This window comes from Capsicum annuum, chromosome 4, assembly GCF_002878395.1.
Source record: "Capsicum annuum cultivar UCD-10X-F1 chromosome 4, UCD10Xv1.1, whole genome shotgun sequence".
Classification (NCBI taxonomy): Eukaryota; Viridiplantae; Streptophyta; class Magnoliopsida; order Solanales; family Solanaceae; genus Capsicum; species Capsicum annuum.
The window spans coordinates 197,567,107-197,587,466 of NC_061114.1; the positions used below are offsets into that span (position 1 = coordinate 197,567,107).

Below are 20,360 nucleotides of genomic sequence, written 5' to 3' on the forward strand. Positions count from 1 at the left end.
TCTCATTGTATAGTTAACGAGAAGCAATATTGGGAGAGAAGGGAGAAGTGAAAACAAAAGACAACTGGTATGCTTGTCATATCTTACATCAGTGGAAGTGCCGATGAGCTGATCTTCATCATTTATCTGATCGCTGACATCGTTCATGCCACTACCTTCACCCATACCTGTTCCACTTTGATCTTGAATTAAATCTTGGTTGGCATCATCTGTGTCCTCTTCTTTTGTACCAAAACCTTTGGCAAATAGTGAAGCAAATATGTTTGCCAGCACATAGGTCATCACAGATAGCTGTCAATCAGATAACCAAGTATCAGGATACAATCCTATGCATGATAAGAAAATCATGAAGAAGAATGAAGACCATCACTTAAAGCAACGATAACATTCTAGAACGAATACATAATTTTTTGAGGGAGCTAAGGGAGGAAAATTGATTGGAAAAAGCATGTCATATATTGACCTTAAGCACACATAACATAATACCAGAAGAAGGATTGGGCAATCAAGCAAAACTTACCATTCTATGCATGATAAGAAAATCATGCAGAAGACCATCGGCGAAGGCAATGATCACATCCAACAGTGAATATAGATTTTCTACATGAGCTCTGACATCCGAATAGGAATTCGCATTTCCAGCACTGTAATGGTTCAATAACTCTCCCTGTTTAAGAAAAATGAGAGAATCAGAATCGGAAGCTGGTTTTTATACCTGACAGACATAATGAATGCGATCATATCTTCTTTTTTATTTTGCGAAATGGTAAAGGTATCATATATTACTTACTCCAAGATGAATAGTATTCACTAATTGATCATTAAGGTCCGATTGTAGATGCCTTGTTGCAGAGTCTAGGAGAATTTTCCATGCATTGATATTCAGACCATCAGGAGGAGTACAACCATTCTTCAGAGGCACAAGACCATTCAAAGTGTCTATGATAGTTCTATATGTTTTCTCCAAGGCGTTATAAAATTCAGCTTGACGCGCAGTGATATCTCCTGTATAGTGGATGGAATCTTGGGCCCTCTCTTCAGATGTGTTTCTTGCTTCAAATTGATTGTGTATGAAGTTGGTCTGAAACGGTTAAGAGTTCTGATTATCAGAAAAGATTTGGTAACCAATAATATATGCAACTTTAATCAAAATATCACAATTGAACACATCAGAATCATTTGATGATTTTCAGTATAAAGTTCTACAACTATTTGGAAGTTACTGCCAGTAAAGCATAGAGCATTGTGAGACCTTGTCAAATATCTCCTCAAAGTTTCCAAGCAGGATATCCGTAACAGTTGCTCCAACTCCATCTTGTCTGTGGAAAGCACGAAACTCAACCTCCAATTTGCTGACTAAAGTAAAATTTTTATGTACCACCTGCTCCAGGTCCTTCGTGATAGCAATAGGATGCAATTGAGTTTCTTCCTTTCTTTTAACTCCATGAAAGCCAATAAGATGACCGTCCAACAAATCCTACCGTAAATTCACATAACTAGTTAGTGCAACTAACATTTAAATAGCATTTATGAGTGTAAGAAGAACTAGAACGTAAAGAAATTTGTTTGAGAAAAGGGACAAATAGAAGAGCACGTAAACCTTAGACTCCAGAACGATGGGCAAATGTTTTTCAATGAAAAGGCGAATCTGCATTGCACTGTCTTTAACACTTGGACACGTATTCAAATGGCAATCTTCGACAGTTTGTACAAACAAGTGCTCTTCATACAACATGCCATACAAGTTATCAAAAAGTTGCTGCAGAATTGGAATGCAACATTCAATTATCCATCCAAATGAGGATTGAGTGAGAGAGAGCGAGAGAGAGAACTTGAACTCAGACAACGAAGTTAGCCTACCTTTTGTTGCCAAAGACACTTGTATATGCTGTACTGATTTTTGGCGAATGACTGACCATGTGTCACATTTGTGAAAGGGATATTACCAGAAGATAAGCTTGCCAAAGGCAATAACAGTTCTTTCAAACATTTGAGTCGCTGAGAAAAAGTATATGCTACCTCCCGTTGCTCTTGTTGAATGCTAGTGAGGTGATCAATGTAAGATCCTGACTTATTAACCTGCATTACAAGAAAGTGAGATTATAACCAAGAAAGAAGTACATGGTAAAATAAAAGCAACCCAGAGCAAACAAATAATTGAACGTGTAAGGAAAACTAAAAAAGATGGATCGACTCTGTAAATGGGGGTTTTTAATCAATATCTCAACTACGGCCAAGTCCAAATTAGTTAAAAACGGCTTTATGGATACTCTTTAAGTGATTCTAGTCAGGATTGTTAGATTATTTTGTATGTTATGTTGGCCATCAACCAATCACAACCTCCCTCTATTTTTGTCCAGAAAGTATTTAATTTAATCAACCAACAACAACAACAACATACCTAGTAAAATCCCACAAGTGAGGTCTAGGGAGGGTAAAGTGTACGCCGACCTTACCACTACCTCGAGGAGGTAGAGAGACTGTTTCCGGAAGACCCAAAATTTAATCACCCAAGATGGGTAAAATTGACATGATAATCTCAACTTTTAAAGTAACATCAGTTAACGTATGTTACCTGCTCAAGAGTAAAATCCTTATGGAAACTAAGGCAAATTTGCTGCAAAACATGCACTGAGTTTATGCTCTTAAAATAGTACAGGTTAGCTGCTTTCCATTTGGTTTCCAAACTCTTATCTAGTGAACTTTGGAGTTGTCCGTGACTAACTTCAGAGTCTTTAGAGGCCGGTGGACCTTTTGTTGGCAGTAGATGTTGAACATCATAAGACGGCTGGAGGAACCAGCACATTAATATATTGACTCTCCACTGCTCCTGTACACAATGAAAAGGACATCAGAATAAGAGCTAGAAGAGATCAGAAACTGGATTTGATAAAAATTACAACAAAGAAAAAAATTCAGTCAATGAATAATTGAATGAAGAAATGATGGTGAATAAGGGCAGGAAAATATTATTGGAAGACCATGGACAAAATTAAATTTACCTCCATAAACAAGGCTCTGTGCTTAGATAGACCACAGTTATCCAAGAGCTTCAGAAAATCCGAGAACACTCGTCTCTTCCCCATTTTCTTGCTTGCATCCGCCCACACATCAACACAGTCTATAGCAGTACCACATACTTCCTCAATTATTTGCCTGAGTTGTTTCCACTCATTCAGATATAACAGGCATGAAGACTTGAAGCCCTGACCATCCTTGATGACACTTGCAATCCCTGATTGATTTTGAATTTGCAACTTTCAGAATCATCAACTAAAGGAAATATGGACTTATATGTTGCCTGAATCAACACACTCAAAAGAAAAGAAGAAAATAAACCTTCTACGACCCTAGACACATCAGTATCTCTTGATGCGTCAACGTGCAAACCTTGTACAGCATTCTCTACTTTCTTCCACCAATCAGAAAACCAAGAAGGGCTGTGGTTGAAAAACAGGAAGTTAATAAGACTTCAAGGAAACTAATTAACAGACATGAACATGGAGACAGGATCACCTGTCCACTGTTGATTGCTTCTGATCTAGGACAATATTTAGAAGAGATCTGCTCTTTTCAAAAGAATCCAAGAGAGTAGGTTCATCAGTACTTTGGGGATTTGTCCCACTTCGTTTTATTTCTTGGTTGATAAAAAGCATAACAGGCTGCTGCAGCAGGTCCTACAAAAATAAATCAAAATGTATGAGAAAAGCAAGAAAGATATTTACATAAGAGAAACTAGTTCAATTTGCGAAGAATGCAACAGGTATAGCTTTATCGTGCAGAGATAATTTGAATTGACAACTGTATTCCATGTTCCAAGCTCAAAAATAGTATAACAAATACATACCAACAAAAAAGCAAGAAACTACTAGAAGGTCAAGTTTGGTTATATGAACGTGTAGGAGAACACTGACATCACAATCTACCCAAAAGTAAATTCTAAAGAGCAAGATGGCAAAGTACAAACCCAGAGTAATGGGTGCTTAGTTGAATGTACAAGTAGAAAGTTGGAAAGAGAGGCAATTAGAGCAAAACAGAATACCTGAATTAACTACTAAATTTTCCTCATGCACAAGGAAATCAAAAGGAAAAGCTAACTAAACTCAAGCCAGAAGGATGCAGCTAACATAGGTTTCACAAATCCCAGTCCCAATAGTGCAGCAACAAATGGAGAGATGAAATCAACTTTAAGATGAGTTCGACAAAAATAGTATGACTCACAGTGTATTTCTGCATGATCTTTCTGAGCTTCTGCCTGGTTCTCCTGGAGCTTTCTATGCTTAAGTAATCTTCGAAGCGCTCCCATCTGCATAGCTTAACAAGCTCATTTACCTCTTCCTCGATTTTCCTTCTATTAGTTCCAATGTGCTCCAAAATCCTTGTCCAAGAAAAAGACGAGATGAGAGAATTTTAAAAAACAAGATCACTTTAAATAGACATGATGGAAAAGAGCTTGAAGTGTATTATCAACTTCTCTAATGAGGCAGCAGAGAACTCACATTGGCAAGAATTGTGCGTAGAAACCAAAGCAGTTGTAGAGGATTTTAACACTTTCCTCCAGCCAAAGGCTGCAAAGTTTTTCTCCAATCAGCATTTTCAATTCTTTATATACACAGAAGTACACGGTTTGTACATGATAATCATGTTTTATTGTGCCATATTTGGCTTGAAATTACAGAACATAAACACATTCACATACATAAAAGGAATTTTTTCCCTCTACCTTGAATAGGTTCCATTCCTTAAACCAGCACTAATATGCCCATGAAAAGCAACCAGGAGCTGAAGGCGCTTCTTAAACTCCCCGATGCTAGACATCTCAATAAGCTCCTTCAGGCTGAATGTTTGACAAGCATTAGCGACGAAGATGAATTAAATTTAAGAGAAAACCAAGAGTGTACATACCTTCTAATTGTAGATCGGTTGTATTCATCAATATCAGTAGACTGCTCACGTCGAAGAACTGAATATAGTGGCAACCACAACTGCAGTTTGAGGAAAACAACAACATCTGATACAACTGAAAAGTAATCTAACAACATATACTACAGATTCTGCAATTCAATAGCATTCAGGAGAGACTGCAACTGTGGAAGAAAAGTAGATGTGCTGATAGAAAGACCACTAGTCCAACAAGAGGTCTACTGCCGATGTGTAAAACTTCATTTGCTTATAAGCACTGTGACATGCTTTGAGCTAATGGTTATATAAAACACAAATATGTTTAAGCCACCAAATAACTTAACAAGAAGTTTGTCTTTCAGATAACACCGACACTACACACAACAACAACAGCAAACCCTGTGTATTCCCACATAGTGGGGTCGGGGGTAAGATGTACACAGTCCATACCACTACTTCAAGAGAAGTATAAAGGCTGTTTCCGATAGACCCCCGGTTCAAGACAAGGAATATTAAAAAAATACTTAATAAAGCATGGAACAAGATGTCAAGACATAAATACGCCACCCACAAGGAATAATAAACGAAGAATAGTACACAAATTCGTAATAAAGCATGCAACAAAGTGTCCTAGCAAGAATAATACATCTACCAAGTAATGCCCTACCCCAATGACTCAAACTGACACTAGCCTTCTATCCTAATCCGCATCCTCCAGATCTTCCTATTTAGGATTATGTCCCCAGTGAGCTGTAACTGCTCCATGCCCTGCCTGATCACCTCTCTCCAGTATTTCTTCGGCCTACCCCTACCCCGCCTGAAACCATCTAAAGCAAGCTTCTCACACCTACGAACCGGGGCATTCGTGCCCCTCCTTATCACATGCCCGAACCATCTCAATCGGACTTCCCGCATCTTGTCCTCCACCGAAGCCACTCCAACCTTTTCCCGAATAGTCTCATTTCGAACTCTATCACCCCTATTAAGCCCACACATCCAACGCAACATCCGCACTTCCGCCACCTTCAATTTTTGAATGTGAGAGTTCTTGACTGGCCAACATTTTGCTCCATACAACATGGTCGGACGGACTGCCACCCTGTAGAATTTGCCTTTAAGCTTGGGCAGCACCTGAATCTCACCACCCTGTAGGAGACATCCTCGTCAATCTCACCATTCCCCTAAATCATGGACCCAAGATACATGAAACTATCCCTCTTACACACCGTCTGGGAATCCAATCTTACTACCACCTCGTCTTCCGGCCTCATGTCATTAAACTTGCATTCCAAATATTCTGTCTTGCTCCTGCTCAATCTGAACCTTTTAGACTCAAGGGTCTGTCTCCACACCTCTAATTTATCGTTCACCAACTATCCCTCTTACACACCGTCTGGGAATCCAATCTTACTACCACCTCGTCTTCCGGCCTCATGTCATTAAACTTGCATTCCAAATATTCTGTCTTGCTCCTGCTCAATCTGAACCTTTTAGACTCAAGGGTCTGTCTCCCCTGCCCCACGTCATTAAACTTCCATTCCAAAAATTCTGTCTTGCTCCAGCTCAACCTGAACGGTTTAGACTCAAGGGTCTGTCTCCACACCTCTAACCTCTAATTTAGAAATGGAAAAAATATTACGATAAAGTGAAATATCAATTGTTTAGTGTCGCCTCTTAAGAAGTGGCCCATTGGCAAGGAAAAGCATGCCTTAGAAAATTGATGATGACACTGAAACGCACATTAAGCAAGGCGAAACTCTCAGCACGTTTTGAGCCTCACTTTAGGGCTTATGCGCGCCTTTGATAACACTGTGAGTATCCACAACCTTTAAATATTGTTACCTATAAGTCCATGCAAATTCTACTAGGTTATCAGATTATCCCATATAATTATTTTCATCAGAAGAACATACTTAAGTTTGGCGGGCATCATACTGTAGAAGTGACTAGTTTCTGTTAAATGCAGTGTTAGCTGGCAGACCGGAGTTAAAAACAATATATTGTGGGTTACCAGACTTCATGGCTGCCTTGAGATATATAGCTTTTTCATTTGGTCTGCGTAACATAATTTTCCCTGGACTCACAGCTCACATCATTATTACGACTCTCTACACATAGAATTGACACCCAAGCTTGTCGTTTACCCATAAAATTTAATACCAGCAGTTCAAGTGCTCTGAAGTCTTTCAGAAAGAGAGCCGCAAGAGAGCAAAATCATGCATGCTTGGAGGCTGGTTGAGTAAAAACCAGGCAAAAACTGAAAAAGAAGTTACCTTCCCCGCATTCTTCTCAAACTGATCTTCAACTTCATCAAGCAGAGCAGGACTGGATTCAAACTCCAACTTATACCATGAGGACACCAGAGCAAATATGGGGTCCAAATAATCTATGGAACAGACATTTTTTAATAGGCAGAAAAGATGACAGAGGGATAAAGTTAACGTATGGTTTAAAATTATCAGATGGTTATCAAAAAAAAGTTTTGTAAATTACCAGACAACGGAAATTTTGCTACAGTTTCCTGTAACATCCGAACTCTGCTAAGCAGAAACTCTAAGCTAGAGAGCGCCTTCAAAGAAAGCAAAGAAAGAAACAATGAGCATTTGACCAGCAATTCACAAGACATCACGAGCATGAGTGTAAAAGATAAAGTAAAATGATACCACCTCCCAATCCCCCAAAAAGAGAAGAGAATAGAGAGAGAGAGAGAGAGAGAGTCAATTTTTTCTCCACCCTGGTATGAAAAATGATTCACCAAAACAAGAAAATGATAGCACAATACACTACCTTAGCCAATGGGGTATTAAGAGGCATAGCCAAGCTCATTTCAATTATATCCAAGATTCTATGAAGAGCATATTCATCCCGTTCTTCCAAAAGTAGAGTCATTCGCTGTTTAAGAGATGCTAATGGATCCACCATTTTAGCCAACATAGAGAAATTTGGTTCCTAACACATCATTCAGAAGAATTTTTTTGAAATGAATGTCTTGACAAGGTGTACCAAAAGGAAGGAAAAGAAGCAGAAGCATTTTAAAGGAAGTACGATATTAACAATCAAAACCTTGTAAAAATTATATCTTAGGGCTGACTTATTTGATGAACAGAACTTCGTTTCATGCTCTATGCATAGGCGAAGTAAGTGTTCTGGTGCAATTTTTGCATCCAAAGAGGAAGATGGTAAACCTTCTAGATCTGCAAGCATTAAGATGTCACAGACCTTAGCCAATTTTGCCATAATAACAACGATCAACACATACAGAACACGTTTTTACCTCTAATCATTTTTGTTCCCAACGAGTAAGAGTCGGTAAAGGAAGACAACCTGCTCGCATCAGATACATGGAAACATCCAGGCTGAATTCAAACACCATGATCAGTATTTAAACACAAACGCATACACACATACATATATAGAGAGAGAAATGAATTATGTGATCAACAAATTTTCCCGAGTATATAATGGATACAGAGAAATAAAAACAAAATAATAACATTTTACAAACACAAGTGTGTGCAATTTTAAGGGTGTTCATTACTACAGCAATTCTACATTCCCACACAGACGCACATGCTATACGTGGCTACCTGAGCTTCAGATGCAAATAGAAATATCTCAATAATTTAGGACATGCGCTGGAAGGACGTTCAGAGACTAAAACTTAGCACATAGCAAGTTAGGCTGACCTAAGAAAAACAGGAAAGAGCAGGTCCCCATTTTAACCTATGTTGCTCGGGACTCTCCAAACTGTCGCCGCACCCATGTCGGATCCTCAAAAAAGGTACCACTTTTAGAGGATCCTACACGCATCCAGCAACATATTTGAAGACTCTGAGCAACATAGATTTTCACTACATCTAACTTAATTATTCAGGTCCATAAGGAAAGAAAACATAATCTAATGGAGTTCTTAACGAAACAAGTTAATTCTACTTCATATAGGGAAAGCCAGAACAGAATGAATAGGTATTTGACATAAGATTAGAACTCTCTGCACAAGCATTAATTCCAAGCCTGACAATGAAAGTGAATTCAGTACCATTGCACACTGAATTGCAATGTGTCAACCAGCTTTATATCCGAGAGTTTGATAGCTCTCATACAAATGTAACACTGAAATGTTAGCAGGCAAACAGTATCATCTTGAATTAATAAATAATTTCTCGCGTTGGAGAGATAAGAACCATATATCATGATCAGTTAGTAAAGAAGAATTCACTTATTGACTACCACATAGTTAAACACATACATCCAAATAGCTATATAACATACCATAAGGAAAGTGGGAAACAATTATATGAAATTGATGCGCAGGTTCCCATATCAAATATAGCTCATGCATCTATCATTGATATTATTAAGACTAAAATGTAGGAGTGCTAATAAATCAAAAGGCAGTAATCATCAGTTAGGCTCAGGTAAAGTTGCACCTACATGCCTGGAGAGAGATACCTCATCATGGGAATCAGAACCTACCATGTCTCAGACAACGAAGCAATCCCAGCTCAACATAAAAATCCACCAAATGAACTCTAGCCCTTAGAAAACTAAACTCTGTCCAGCTTAAAGCTTCCCTATCTAATAAATCAAAAAAAGATCCATACAGCTAGCAATGCATACTTACAGATTGATATATATCAGTTGAGCCAAATAACTCATTGTGAACGTGGATCATGTCATTCAAACTAGAGTCTTCTATATAGTTCCAATCGTCCATGATAGCTTCTGGTTCTTGGTCAGAGTTCAGCTATATGGATAGAGATACATTAGACTGATGAGCACAAGGAAAGAGATACAGCAAAGCAAAGCCCAATGACTGGATGCATAAAAGAAAGAAACCAAGAGTGCATGCTTACTTTCTCAGAATATTCTTGTCTAGAGTGGAACTCTTTCCATTCTAAGAAACATTCATCTGAAGCTAAACTACCAAGAGCTGATATGTCAATCTCAAGCATATTGTCTATCTTGAATGCACGTGGTTTAAACCTAAATTGTTGAGCTTTATTATCTTCTGTTGTTCGGACTTGAAGTTTCATTCGCATCCAGTTGCTTGCTAACTCATCAAATATTCTATCCGCAAGCTGAAAAAGAATATCAAATTATGTTCATATAATTTTGGGATGAATAATAGCAAGCACATACATCCAACAATCAGCAACAAGCGTCCTCACCTTAAAGGACGGTGTATCCAGAAAGTGGGCGTTAACAACAGCATGCAACAGGCGAATCAGAACATTCTGATACATTGCAATTCTCAGTTGCAAGGACGACATCTGTCAAAAATGGAAGAGAAGCTCAATGAGCAAAGCACGAGTAGCCAAAAGAGAATGACGTTACGATATTTTTCCTATTATTAAGATACACACAATCATAACAATAAAAGAGAGTCACAAACCTTGCTATCATTATCGACTCTCTGTTTAAAATTGATAAGATTCTCCAGCAAATTTAAATCAAGGGCTGAGATAATTGATGGAAGTTCAATATCATAGCGCAAAAGCTTGGCGCACTTATTGTCAGCAGCACTAAACGAAACAGATTTTGATGCACACCCTCTTGGGAATCTCACAAAGGCATAAACCGCAGCCTTTCCACCATTGCAGAAAAAAGTATAAATAAATACATAAACAGGTACATATATACATATGTGTGTGTGTACGAAAATGAAGATCAATGGAAAAGAATTAAAGACATTTATCAAAAATTATTAAAAGAATGAAAGGCAATACCAGAACAGATTCTATATCAAATTTTCCAAGTTTCTGCAGATACTTTTCACTTAAGGCACCAGAAAAAGCCAGAGACAATCCCAATTTCATTTCATATATAGCCGTCTGTAGTGGCTGAATTACATCCATGTACGAAGAATATTCATTTGATAACTGCTTTATGGCACTAGTGGCCATTTCCTGCAATATGAATTCAGTGTGTGACATTGTACAATAAATTGCCATTCCAACACAGCCTCATCCAATCATTTGAAATAGATTAGAAGTAAGTTGATTTTTTCAGTGAAAACATTTACGTTGGTAACATACCAATATAAGTAGAGAATAATAAGCAGTTATCTACTTGAGGAACAAGAATTACCTGCCAGTTGCGCACTTCGCCAGATATCTCTTCCACACTTACAGTAGTAATAACTTGTTTGACAACATTCTCAAGGAAATCAAGGAAGTCCTTGCAAACTGCCTTCATTCCCTTGAATTTCTCAGGTTCAGCGCGGAAAACAATCTATAGAAGCACACTAAATCCGTCAGGCAAGAATAAATCTGGACCACGTAAAATCATGTTTCCAAGAAATGATGATCGATTAAACTACTTGCTCATATAGGTACACTACTTAATAACCAGCAGAAAAGAATAAATGTATAACTCTGTTAGAGTGTCCTGCATTGGTTAAAAGAATGCCTGTTGAGACTTTATATGTTCTTGGACAATTCTTAGCGCAGGAGCCAGCTTTTAGTGTTGAAATAGGACATAAGATCTATTTCCTAAAGCAGGTACAGAGCCAGAGTTATTTTTAGATGGTTCAAATGATCACTCAAGAATGTTCAAGCAATTTAAAGGAATCAATAAACTCTAGAATGAGAACTCCAGAGTAATTCTAGAACTCTAATTTCAGATAAAGACTCTGAGCATTCTCGAAGAGTGTAGCAGATACCCCTGTGTAGATGCTTCAATACCGACCTATAAATAGAGGTGGCCATTTGAGTTGAAAAAGCAAGTAGTGACTAATCAAGTGGGAAGTGTGAGAGCCTTTGAGAAATTTCAAAAAGCAACAGAAATTTCAAAAAGCAACAAGAGAGTTGCTAGAAAGTGAGTGAACAGAAAAAATTGAGCATAAAGAATTTAAGACTAAAGCTGCTCTTTAGATTGCAATAATAAAATTCAAGTTGTGAGCAACCAATTATGTTTAACAATATTCAACAGTACCAATCCTCGATAAAGGGAATGACAGTTGAAGGTGGACAACCAAGGCAAAACTAGTATAGTAATGAACTAATGATGACCCCAAGCTGTTGAACATGGGAATGCAAAGTGGTTTCAGATAGCGCAAAAGATGATCCCAAATAGATTAAGGTTTGATGCATTGTTCTTGTTGTAAGTGTGGAATATCACCACCTCCACCCCCCCCCCCCCCAAGTAGTTGCAGCCTGAACAAGTACGAAACGTACAGTTAATAGCTATGTCGTCCTGATATGCTCATCTTTATTTATAATTCCTTTAGTATAAATTATCAGTCCTAAAAGAAAGAAAGCTTTTGGGGTTATACTAGCAACGTCAGCCACCAGAAGAGAAGATACAAAATTTATCAAGCACTAATGAGTCTTTAATATGTGAAAGATCTCAAGCAAATGAGAGCAGAAAAGTTCAAATCTCTTTAATGAGAACACCATAAAGAAGATGACTTTAAAGTATTAAGATGACGACATCAAAAGTGTTGAAGAGTTGTGACCCGAATTTTGTTGATCCGGCCCAGAAAGTTTCGCGGTGCGACCCATGTTGGTGATTTTCAATGGGGTCTGTGGTGGTAGCATAGGGATCAGGCCTAGGACTTACTTGTATGCACGTATTATATAAGTGCAATTAGTGGGTCGATTTTGATCATTCAGAAATTACGTCTCTCCACATTGTACTCCTCTCCTTTCATAGTGAAATTCCTTTGCCTCTGTCCGTGGTTTTTCCCGCTAGGGTTTCCACGTAAATCTGTGTGTTCTTGTTTTCTTTATGCTTGTGGTTTGCTTTATTTCTGCCCGATTCATAACAAAAAGTATAACCAAATGACTGACAATTGCCATCATAGGGAAGAAAATCATTAACAGATTTTGCATTATTATGCTCTCTTTTTGAAACCAAGAATGTTACGTCTCTATTAAAAGTAGAACATGTAAAGAAAGGCTAGGGCTGACTGAGACCAATAGTAGTTCTAAAGATCTTATTTGAAGACAAAATATCCATTTGAAAGTCAAATGCGGAAGTAAGACCTTACTAGTTCTAAAGATGATTTATAAAACCCCAAATCAATTTTAAAACCTTTATTTTTTTATTTTGGAGGTCCCAAAACAAAATCGTTTTCCGTATATCTACTTTGTAACTTCTAGAAGAAATGTTGATTTAAAAAACTTACTTCCAGCTTGGATGGAGGTGGTCTGGCACCATATATTCCCAGTTTATTGGCTTAAATTATATTGCACATATTCAGATGTACAACAACAGCATACCCAGTGAAATCCCAACAAGTCAGGTCTAGGGAGGGTGGTGTACTCGCAGACTTACCCTTACCTTGTACGTAACCTTACGAAAATTGGATTCGAATAACAAATTCAAATCACAGTGTGCAGCAACGACAAAATACAAGCAGGATTGCAAACCAGAAGATCTAGAGCTCATGAAAAAGAAGAAATCTTCCATGAAATTCAGCTCAATCCTAAACTCCAGTAAAGGCGCTGATAACAATTACTTTACACTGATTTGTTTCTTGATTTATCCCCACGCCCCCCACCCCACACACACACACAAAAAAAACATTGCATGCTGCCACAGATAACAATGAGCTTTACTAAGAATGGTCCAGTTACTATTGATAAGCACTTGGATTTAATGATTGTATGGACACATCAGCACGATGTTGTGCCAAGCTGACACATTATTTAGATGGGTTCAAAATCCAGCTTTTGGAAGAATTTAAAAGAAAAAATGTTGCCTATAAAGTGCTGTCTTTGTTAATTTTGGATCTACAACACATTTTACAACAACAACATAGCCAGTGTATTCCCATAAAACTACAACACGTTTTAGTTTTGACAAAATTACAGCCCAATACCTTCGGGCTATCTAGTTTGTAGAATATGTAGAATGTATAGGTCATTTATATATTATACTAATATACATAACACATGTATATACATATAATATGCATACCTATACATACCCATCTATTCATACCTATACATATAATATGCATATCTATACGTTACCTATACATACAACATACATACATATACACATGATACAACTGAATGTATATGTAGTGTATACTTCAGCCATGTTTGGTAAACTAGACTGAATGTAATTCGGGTCACCACACATTGTAAATTACGTCCAAGGACAAGGGGTAGGCGGGGGTAGGTACTCATTTTTACCCCTTCTCCACTTTTATCGGTCACCACACACTCAACTTACTTTACACAAGACGCTGTATGGAAGGTTGCAACCAGGAAAAACTTCAAACAACAATTTTTCGGAGTTTTTAGGCAGCTATAGAGCCCAGATCAAAATTCCACCACCAGGGATAGTAAAATCTGAACTAATTAAGGGAGTTCCTGACCTTTCTTTGCAGTTTCTTCCGCTTAGCATTGAGATCTTCCAACAATATTGATCTATCTCTATCTTGTTCCCTCAACTGAAAAGATCCAGCCAAATGGACACAATCACTGCGTACCTGGAATGTGGAAACAATAGAATATAGACAATGAATTAAGGCATACAACTGGCATGCTATTTTTAGAATGTAATTCATCCCAAAAAAAGGGGATCAAACTAAGCCTGCATTCTTATTTACGAAAAATAAAATATAATGTAACATCTACACTTGCCATTTTAATTAAAAAAAGGAATGCTTAATGTTAAGTATCCCACATCAGAAAAGGGATGGGTAATTGGTCTTCTTATATGGACTTGGGCAATCCTCCCCGCATGAGCTAACTTTTGAGGTTGAGTTAGGCCCAAGATCCATTCTTTACACCTAACATCTAAGAGATACTTCCTCAACTTAACCCGACTATGATTAGATCATAATGCAGAAAACGTATTCAACTCAAATTTGTATTCTCTCCCTGTTTCAATTCTTAAGCCAGAAAAACAGCTCAACACACATTAAGATGGCAGTTTAACAATTTCATGTCAATCGATCCTTTTAGTACTTCTAGTGCTCCTACTTTACCAACTCCATTACTACATTTTGCAGAACCTGATCGACTATAGCCAACGAAATGTCTTTGCACACCGTTTGAAAATTAAGGTCAAAGAATGGCTTCTAGTATCATTACTCACAGATGAGATTAGCATGGCTAAGACTTGATTCTTTTCCATGAAAGAATGTACAAATTACTATATGGCGAAAACATCTACATCACCGCACCACCACCTAATATGAATAATGTCAACTTTCCAATATAATTTATTGGAGTACATACTCAAAACTCTCAATTATCTATACAGTCGGAACTAGGATTTTGGAACAGTACAAAGCGCAAACATTGTAGCCAAGAGCCTCGGGGGCAACAAATTGAATGTGAATAAAGAGTTGGAATCTCCACTCTTACTCTTCCACTTTAATGAATAATGTAAACTTTAAACAATTTGGTTCAAGTTGCATCTTCTTCCTTTTTTTTTTTTTTTTGGGAGGGGAGGTGGGGGGCTTACTGTGCAATGTGGTTGGGCAAGAGTCTAGGAAGTCAAATATGTATGCATCTAGATTTATAATTCTTCCAGTATGATTGTTAAGACTCCAAGTGCATTTGGTGAAAACTATGGTAATTAGAAAATTAATTTCAATGAATGTTACACATATCAAAACATCTGATATTCTACACGCTCTCTTATTCCATTCTCTCATTGTTAAGCAGGCAGATAGGAACAATGATAAATTATGTTAAGAGTACATTCAGACAACTTTCTTAAAGGTTGACACGCTTCAATGGGAAATCAAAAGATGCTTATCGTGGAAGAGAAGTCCAAGAATGAACCCAAGAGCAACGGAGAAGAATGGACTATGTGCTACACGTATTTCATTGTCCCAGTCCAAGAGGAGGAATATTGGAGCCACATGGAGCCCAAGAGCAAGGACCCACATAGATCCCAACAGAAGAGCCTAAAATTCTGCCTCAAAAAAAGAGATGAGAACCAAGCCTACCAGTAAGTCGACGAAATAGGTGTGATTTTTGCCCAAAAAGTGGCTGAAGGAAATGTTTGACTTTTGGTACAAATTGGCTGATGAAATGATCTTTGGTTTTCCCAATATAGGCGGATTTTGTAATTTTCATTAGAACATTATTGTTGTTGAAAGTTTCTCTACTTTAACCATTTGCCTGTTGGCTACTCGGGATTCATCCTTAAACCATATAAGAACAATCTTCTAAGAGGTAAAATTAATTCTTTAACTTGATTTCTTTCTAGGGGTGGATTTGGTTATTTTTGTTAGAACACTATTATTAATGAGAGCTTCTCTTTTTTACATCTTTGCGCGTTGGCTACTTGGTATTTATCTTACATTATAAGAATGATTCCTCTAAGAGGTAAGATTAATTTTTTACCTTGATACCTTTGGTTCATTATCGTAAATTAAAGAAGGTAATTAGTCTTATACTAAATTACCAATTATTGTACGTGTCTCTAATTTCTTCGAATAGGGGTCTAGATCACCTTCTGATCTAAGCTCTTGAATTAATTCTATTAATTTTAAGTTCAAGTAGGGTGCATAGCACTTGTTTTCGAAGTTTGGGGATTTTCTTCTCAATTTCGCCTATCTTTAACCTTTGTACCTTCGCTCCGCGTTATTGTATTGTTTGTTGTTCAAGAGACCCGATTCTTTTTCCTTGTCAAAAAGAAATTACCCGATTCTTATCATACCCCTTACCTGAGTTTCAAGCTGAAGAGAAGATATCTTTTCCACCACTCTTGAATACTTTAAGCGGTATTTTGCAGTTGGATCCAGATCAGTGCAGCAAATCAGAAGCTTGTAACGGAGTATCCCAATCAGCAACCATACACATCCTATCCTATTCATGAAGCCTGCAAGAGAAACAAAAAAAAATAAATTAAGTATTTTAGAACCCCCCCCTCAAAAAAAAAAAAGGACGTGACGAACAAATGACAAACTCTGGGAGAAGACAATTCTATTGCACTCACCCTCAGATGAGCACGGGAGATACAATCCCTGAAGCAAATGCTCAATAAAAGGTCTCATCTCATCTGATGAGATTGTCTTGTGATGTGATGATTCAAGAAGGGAAAGCATGATCTTAACATCGTCTTGCTATCACATGGAAAGGAGAAGTGGTTATGAACAAACTCAGGATTTAAAACAAACACACATATAAGTAAATATCCCAGATTTGAATGTTCAATTGGTAACCAATATCCCATAATAGGTTACAAGGAAGTTATTTTAAATAAGATAAATGATCTTTAGTTTCTCTGTCATGGGATAGCAGCTATAGAAGAAAATGTCGACATGGGACAAACAACACATTATAAAACTATCCTGCCGATAGAATACATTTAATGGGTCAAAAGGAAAAGAACTACCGAGATGGTCTTCCGTGTTGTTGAATGAAAGAAAGTTTTGATTCTCGCAAACTTCTCAGCTTCGAAAGACTTTTTGTGTGCAAATATCATCTGGAAGCACACACAGCAAGAAGTATAAATCATATATTCTCACCTCAGCACTAATTTGGGGAAGAGTACATATCAAAATTCAAAACTAAAGAAGACCTGCTGGAAGAGGGACCGAGCAGTCGATAATAGAAAACTCTTTGTGTCTATTTCCAGAGAACCTTGCCAAAGATAACGGGAAGCAGCTCTCATTTTGAGGCTATGCACTGGGTAATCTCTGATAGCAAATGCACCATACCTGCGCTTGATGAAAAGTTTTATCAGGAAAACAAAATCCAACTTGAAAAGTAAGAAAATAGTGGTGTCTTTCAAACAAAACGTACTCCCTTACCAGAAGGAAAGGAACAGAAGGCATTTGAGGGCAAGAAGATCCTAATTAAAATAAAAGCTAACTGCCTACTACGGATCATTTATTGGTTTAATCTAGAACTGGTACATGATATTAAACCTGAGTGGACTTTCTTAAACCTCAGCAGTGTTAGAAGGGAATTATCTTTTAGTTTCGGCTTATCTGGATGTTATCTATAACACCAACTTAATGCTGGTTTCATCAATACAACTTAAATTCTGTTAAAAAGAATCTAGAATTCATCTGTTTTTGTGTTTACAGTAAACTGTAGCGCACGGAAATAGAAGACGCCAGATCCAAGATACATGGAACTTGGCCAAAATTGCATACTGCAACGCAATACAATCTCCTCAACTCCCTCTGTATATCTATATCTAGCATGTGTACTATGTTCAGCGGTTAATTATTTGGAAACTGGTACGAAGCTATGGCCCATCCAAGCCTTGCCACCCCTACAACTACACATCCAACAAATAATTAACTTACAGGATTTTCTGAATTGCTGCCATTTTTGAAGGCTTAAACAGCTCATCAGGAAGGATATCATCACATTTATGCCATGATACATTCTGCAGAATTGGAACAACACAAATACAGATGTTATACAAGAAGATGTAAAGCTACTTGCAGCAAATATGCATCATACTACTTACCTCAGCAACAGTTGGCAACAAATTCCACAAAGATGTATGCCATTTATACCACATATCAAGAACAAAACTGGATATCTGTTCACTCACTGTTTGAAACAGAGAAAAGGAGTGATGTAGATATTACAATAATGTATTGATCAATTTACAAAGATTTTACTGACCTCCATAGATAGATTTCCAAGCATCTAGGGTCCACAAAATTTTCTGGTGAGGCGAAAAGTCAGTTGGAGGCCTTGAAGAGAACTTCAAAGAAAAAGTCATTGCAAACTCAATAAGGCCAGCCAAGTCGGTTAAACCCTGTTTCATTAGACAAGACAATACCATATTATAGGGTGCACCACATGAATGTATCTCAGGGTAGATAGAGCAGCACAATGAAAAATGGTACTTGATATACAACAACAACAACAACAACAACATACCCAATGTAATCCCACAAGTGGGGTCTGGAGAGGGTAGGATGTAAGCAGACCTCTCCCCTACCATTGTGGGGTAGAGAGGTTGTCATCGAAAAAATGTACTTGATATGGTTAAGAAAAAAAAAAACTTACTTCGTATTGTTTCTGCCCATCAGCTAAAGCAATTGTCGAAAGTTGCTGAAGTAGGCTTGTATCAAAGAAAAAACTGGCACCCTCAACTATGGGTAGAGTCTCTAGCCAACAATCAAAGCTCGACCTTTGACACAACACGTCAGCTAAAAAGACACAACAATCAGGCAGAATGGATGTTCTTGGGGCTTGCTTAATGCTTCTCAAATTCTCTTCCAACTTCTCTTTTTCAAAATCAAATCTTCTAGAGAGCATCTGCATGAGAAATGAATACACTTACCATATAATCCACACAATGAAATATGAATACACTTACCATATAATCCACACAATGAATATTAAGACACGAAAAGATAGAAAGCAAACCTGGTACATTTCCTCCAACTGCTCGACAGGTCTGACACCATTTTCATCAACTTTTGACATGATATAAGATGACATAGAGACACCTTACAAAGAATCATATTTAGTCAGATAAAGATCCAAAACAAGTAAAACATCCTACCACCTAGTGTACTGTATTTTATGATTTGAAGTTTGCTAAGAGATATTAGAACATTAGCCATAACACCTATTTGATGACACATACATCGATTTCAGAAGAAATGGTCACATTATTTATTTATTGTAGCTCTCAACACACACACACATGTGGGATTGAATCTTTTATCTTGGGCCAAGCATGTGAAAAATTCTTTTGTAATGGGTGGCAATGAGATTTGAACGTAGGAACCGACTACCTTGATACACTCCACCTCAGTCCCAAACAAGTTCGGGCCGGTATATGAATATACTCACTTCACCATTTTTTTATTTTTTTATTTTTAAGATGGTAACTGTAATACTCACAACTCCATTTAATACAAAATAAAAATAAAAGTGATAATCAAGTTAAGTATATATAAACAAAATAATAACAATAAAAGATATCTAATATGACTAAGACCTATTCCAAACAAGAAGATATCACCTACATGGATTTTTACCGTAGTGCCCTATCTTTAGCTAACTCTACATTGATTCCAAGAATTTGTCTACCTTGATACCATGTTCAAATGTGTGTGATTTAAAAGCTTAAAAAATCAGAGAGGGAACACATTTATTTAGCTAATTATTAATTGTAGGTTTACAACAAAAAAATCAAGGCTACATAAGAATTACAATCTAAAACCTCAAACTACCTTTGTGCTAACTTAAAATCAAGCCAAATTACGAACCGTTATGAGCCAAAACTATATATAACTAACCTACCATCCAAACCACCACTAGATCCTTATCTTTTTACTTCATGAACATATTACCAAAAGAAAATAAGACTAGAAACATTGAAAAGAAGAATCAATTGGAATAGTGAAAACACGCTTCTCGCCCTTGTACACAGCACAAATATGAGGCAATGAAATGTGACCAGATCATGGGAGAAGTGTACCTTGCATGGCGAGGAACCGCAGTTCTGGATTAGAGGATGAAGCTGCTTCAATGATTACATCATCCATTGCTACAAAAGTA

General features: G+C 37.3%; 1 protein-coding gene across 2 annotated transcripts in view; it reads right to left on the reverse strand.

Annotated features, from left to right (window-relative positions):
- Nucleotides 1-20,360, reverse strand: part of LOC107853493 (midasin) — a 64,737-nt gene that overhangs the window by 3,257 nt on the left and 41,120 nt on the right. For both annotated transcript variants that reach the window (XM_047410908.1, XM_047410907.1), the window contains exons 36-71: nucleotides 20,281-20,349; nucleotides 19,218-19,300; nucleotides 18,855-19,106; nucleotides 18,465-18,600; nucleotides 18,304-18,389; nucleotides 18,137-18,219; nucleotides 17,401-17,539; nucleotides 17,215-17,304; nucleotides 16,816-16,942; nucleotides 16,544-16,698; nucleotides 14,234-14,347; nucleotides 10,993-11,136; nucleotides 10,632-10,811; nucleotides 10,298-10,489; nucleotides 10,074-10,175; nucleotides 9,759-9,983; nucleotides 9,527-9,649; nucleotides 8,177-8,258; nucleotides 7,966-8,096; nucleotides 7,690-7,851; nucleotides 7,396-7,471; nucleotides 7,176-7,288; nucleotides 4,906-4,985; nucleotides 4,724-4,837; nucleotides 4,500-4,568; nucleotides 4,222-4,378; nucleotides 3,517-3,677; nucleotides 3,340-3,440; nucleotides 3,003-3,235; nucleotides 2,576-2,830; nucleotides 1,861-2,079; nucleotides 1,601-1,759; nucleotides 1,253-1,477; nucleotides 791-1,081; nucleotides 521-667; nucleotides 88-291 (exon numbers count right to left, since the gene is read on the reverse strand). In XM_047410908.1, coding sequence (XP_047266864.1) covers nucleotides 88-291; nucleotides 521-667; nucleotides 791-1,081; nucleotides 1,253-1,477; nucleotides 1,601-1,759; nucleotides 1,861-2,079; nucleotides 2,576-2,830; nucleotides 3,003-3,235; nucleotides 3,340-3,440; nucleotides 3,517-3,677; nucleotides 4,222-4,378; nucleotides 4,500-4,568; nucleotides 4,724-4,837; nucleotides 4,906-4,985; nucleotides 7,176-7,288; nucleotides 7,396-7,471; nucleotides 7,690-7,851; nucleotides 7,966-8,096; nucleotides 8,177-8,258; nucleotides 9,527-9,649; nucleotides 9,759-9,983; nucleotides 10,074-10,175; nucleotides 10,298-10,489; nucleotides 10,632-10,811; nucleotides 10,993-11,136; nucleotides 14,234-14,347; nucleotides 16,544-16,698; nucleotides 16,816-16,942; nucleotides 17,215-17,304; nucleotides 17,401-17,539; nucleotides 18,137-18,219; nucleotides 18,304-18,389; nucleotides 18,465-18,600; nucleotides 18,855-19,106; nucleotides 19,218-19,300; nucleotides 20,281-20,349 — 5,279 coding nt within the window. The remainder of the gene's footprint in view (nucleotides 1-87; nucleotides 292-520; nucleotides 668-790; nucleotides 1,082-1,252; nucleotides 1,478-1,600; nucleotides 1,760-1,860; nucleotides 2,080-2,575; nucleotides 2,831-3,002; nucleotides 3,236-3,339; nucleotides 3,441-3,516; nucleotides 3,678-4,221; nucleotides 4,379-4,499; nucleotides 4,569-4,723; nucleotides 4,838-4,905; nucleotides 4,986-7,175; nucleotides 7,289-7,395; nucleotides 7,472-7,689; nucleotides 7,852-7,965; nucleotides 8,097-8,176; nucleotides 8,259-9,526; nucleotides 9,650-9,758; nucleotides 9,984-10,073; nucleotides 10,176-10,297; nucleotides 10,490-10,631; nucleotides 10,812-10,992; nucleotides 11,137-14,233; nucleotides 14,348-16,543; nucleotides 16,699-16,815; nucleotides 16,943-17,214; nucleotides 17,305-17,400; nucleotides 17,540-18,136; nucleotides 18,220-18,303; nucleotides 18,390-18,464; nucleotides 18,601-18,854; nucleotides 19,107-19,217; nucleotides 19,301-20,280; nucleotides 20,350-20,360) is intronic.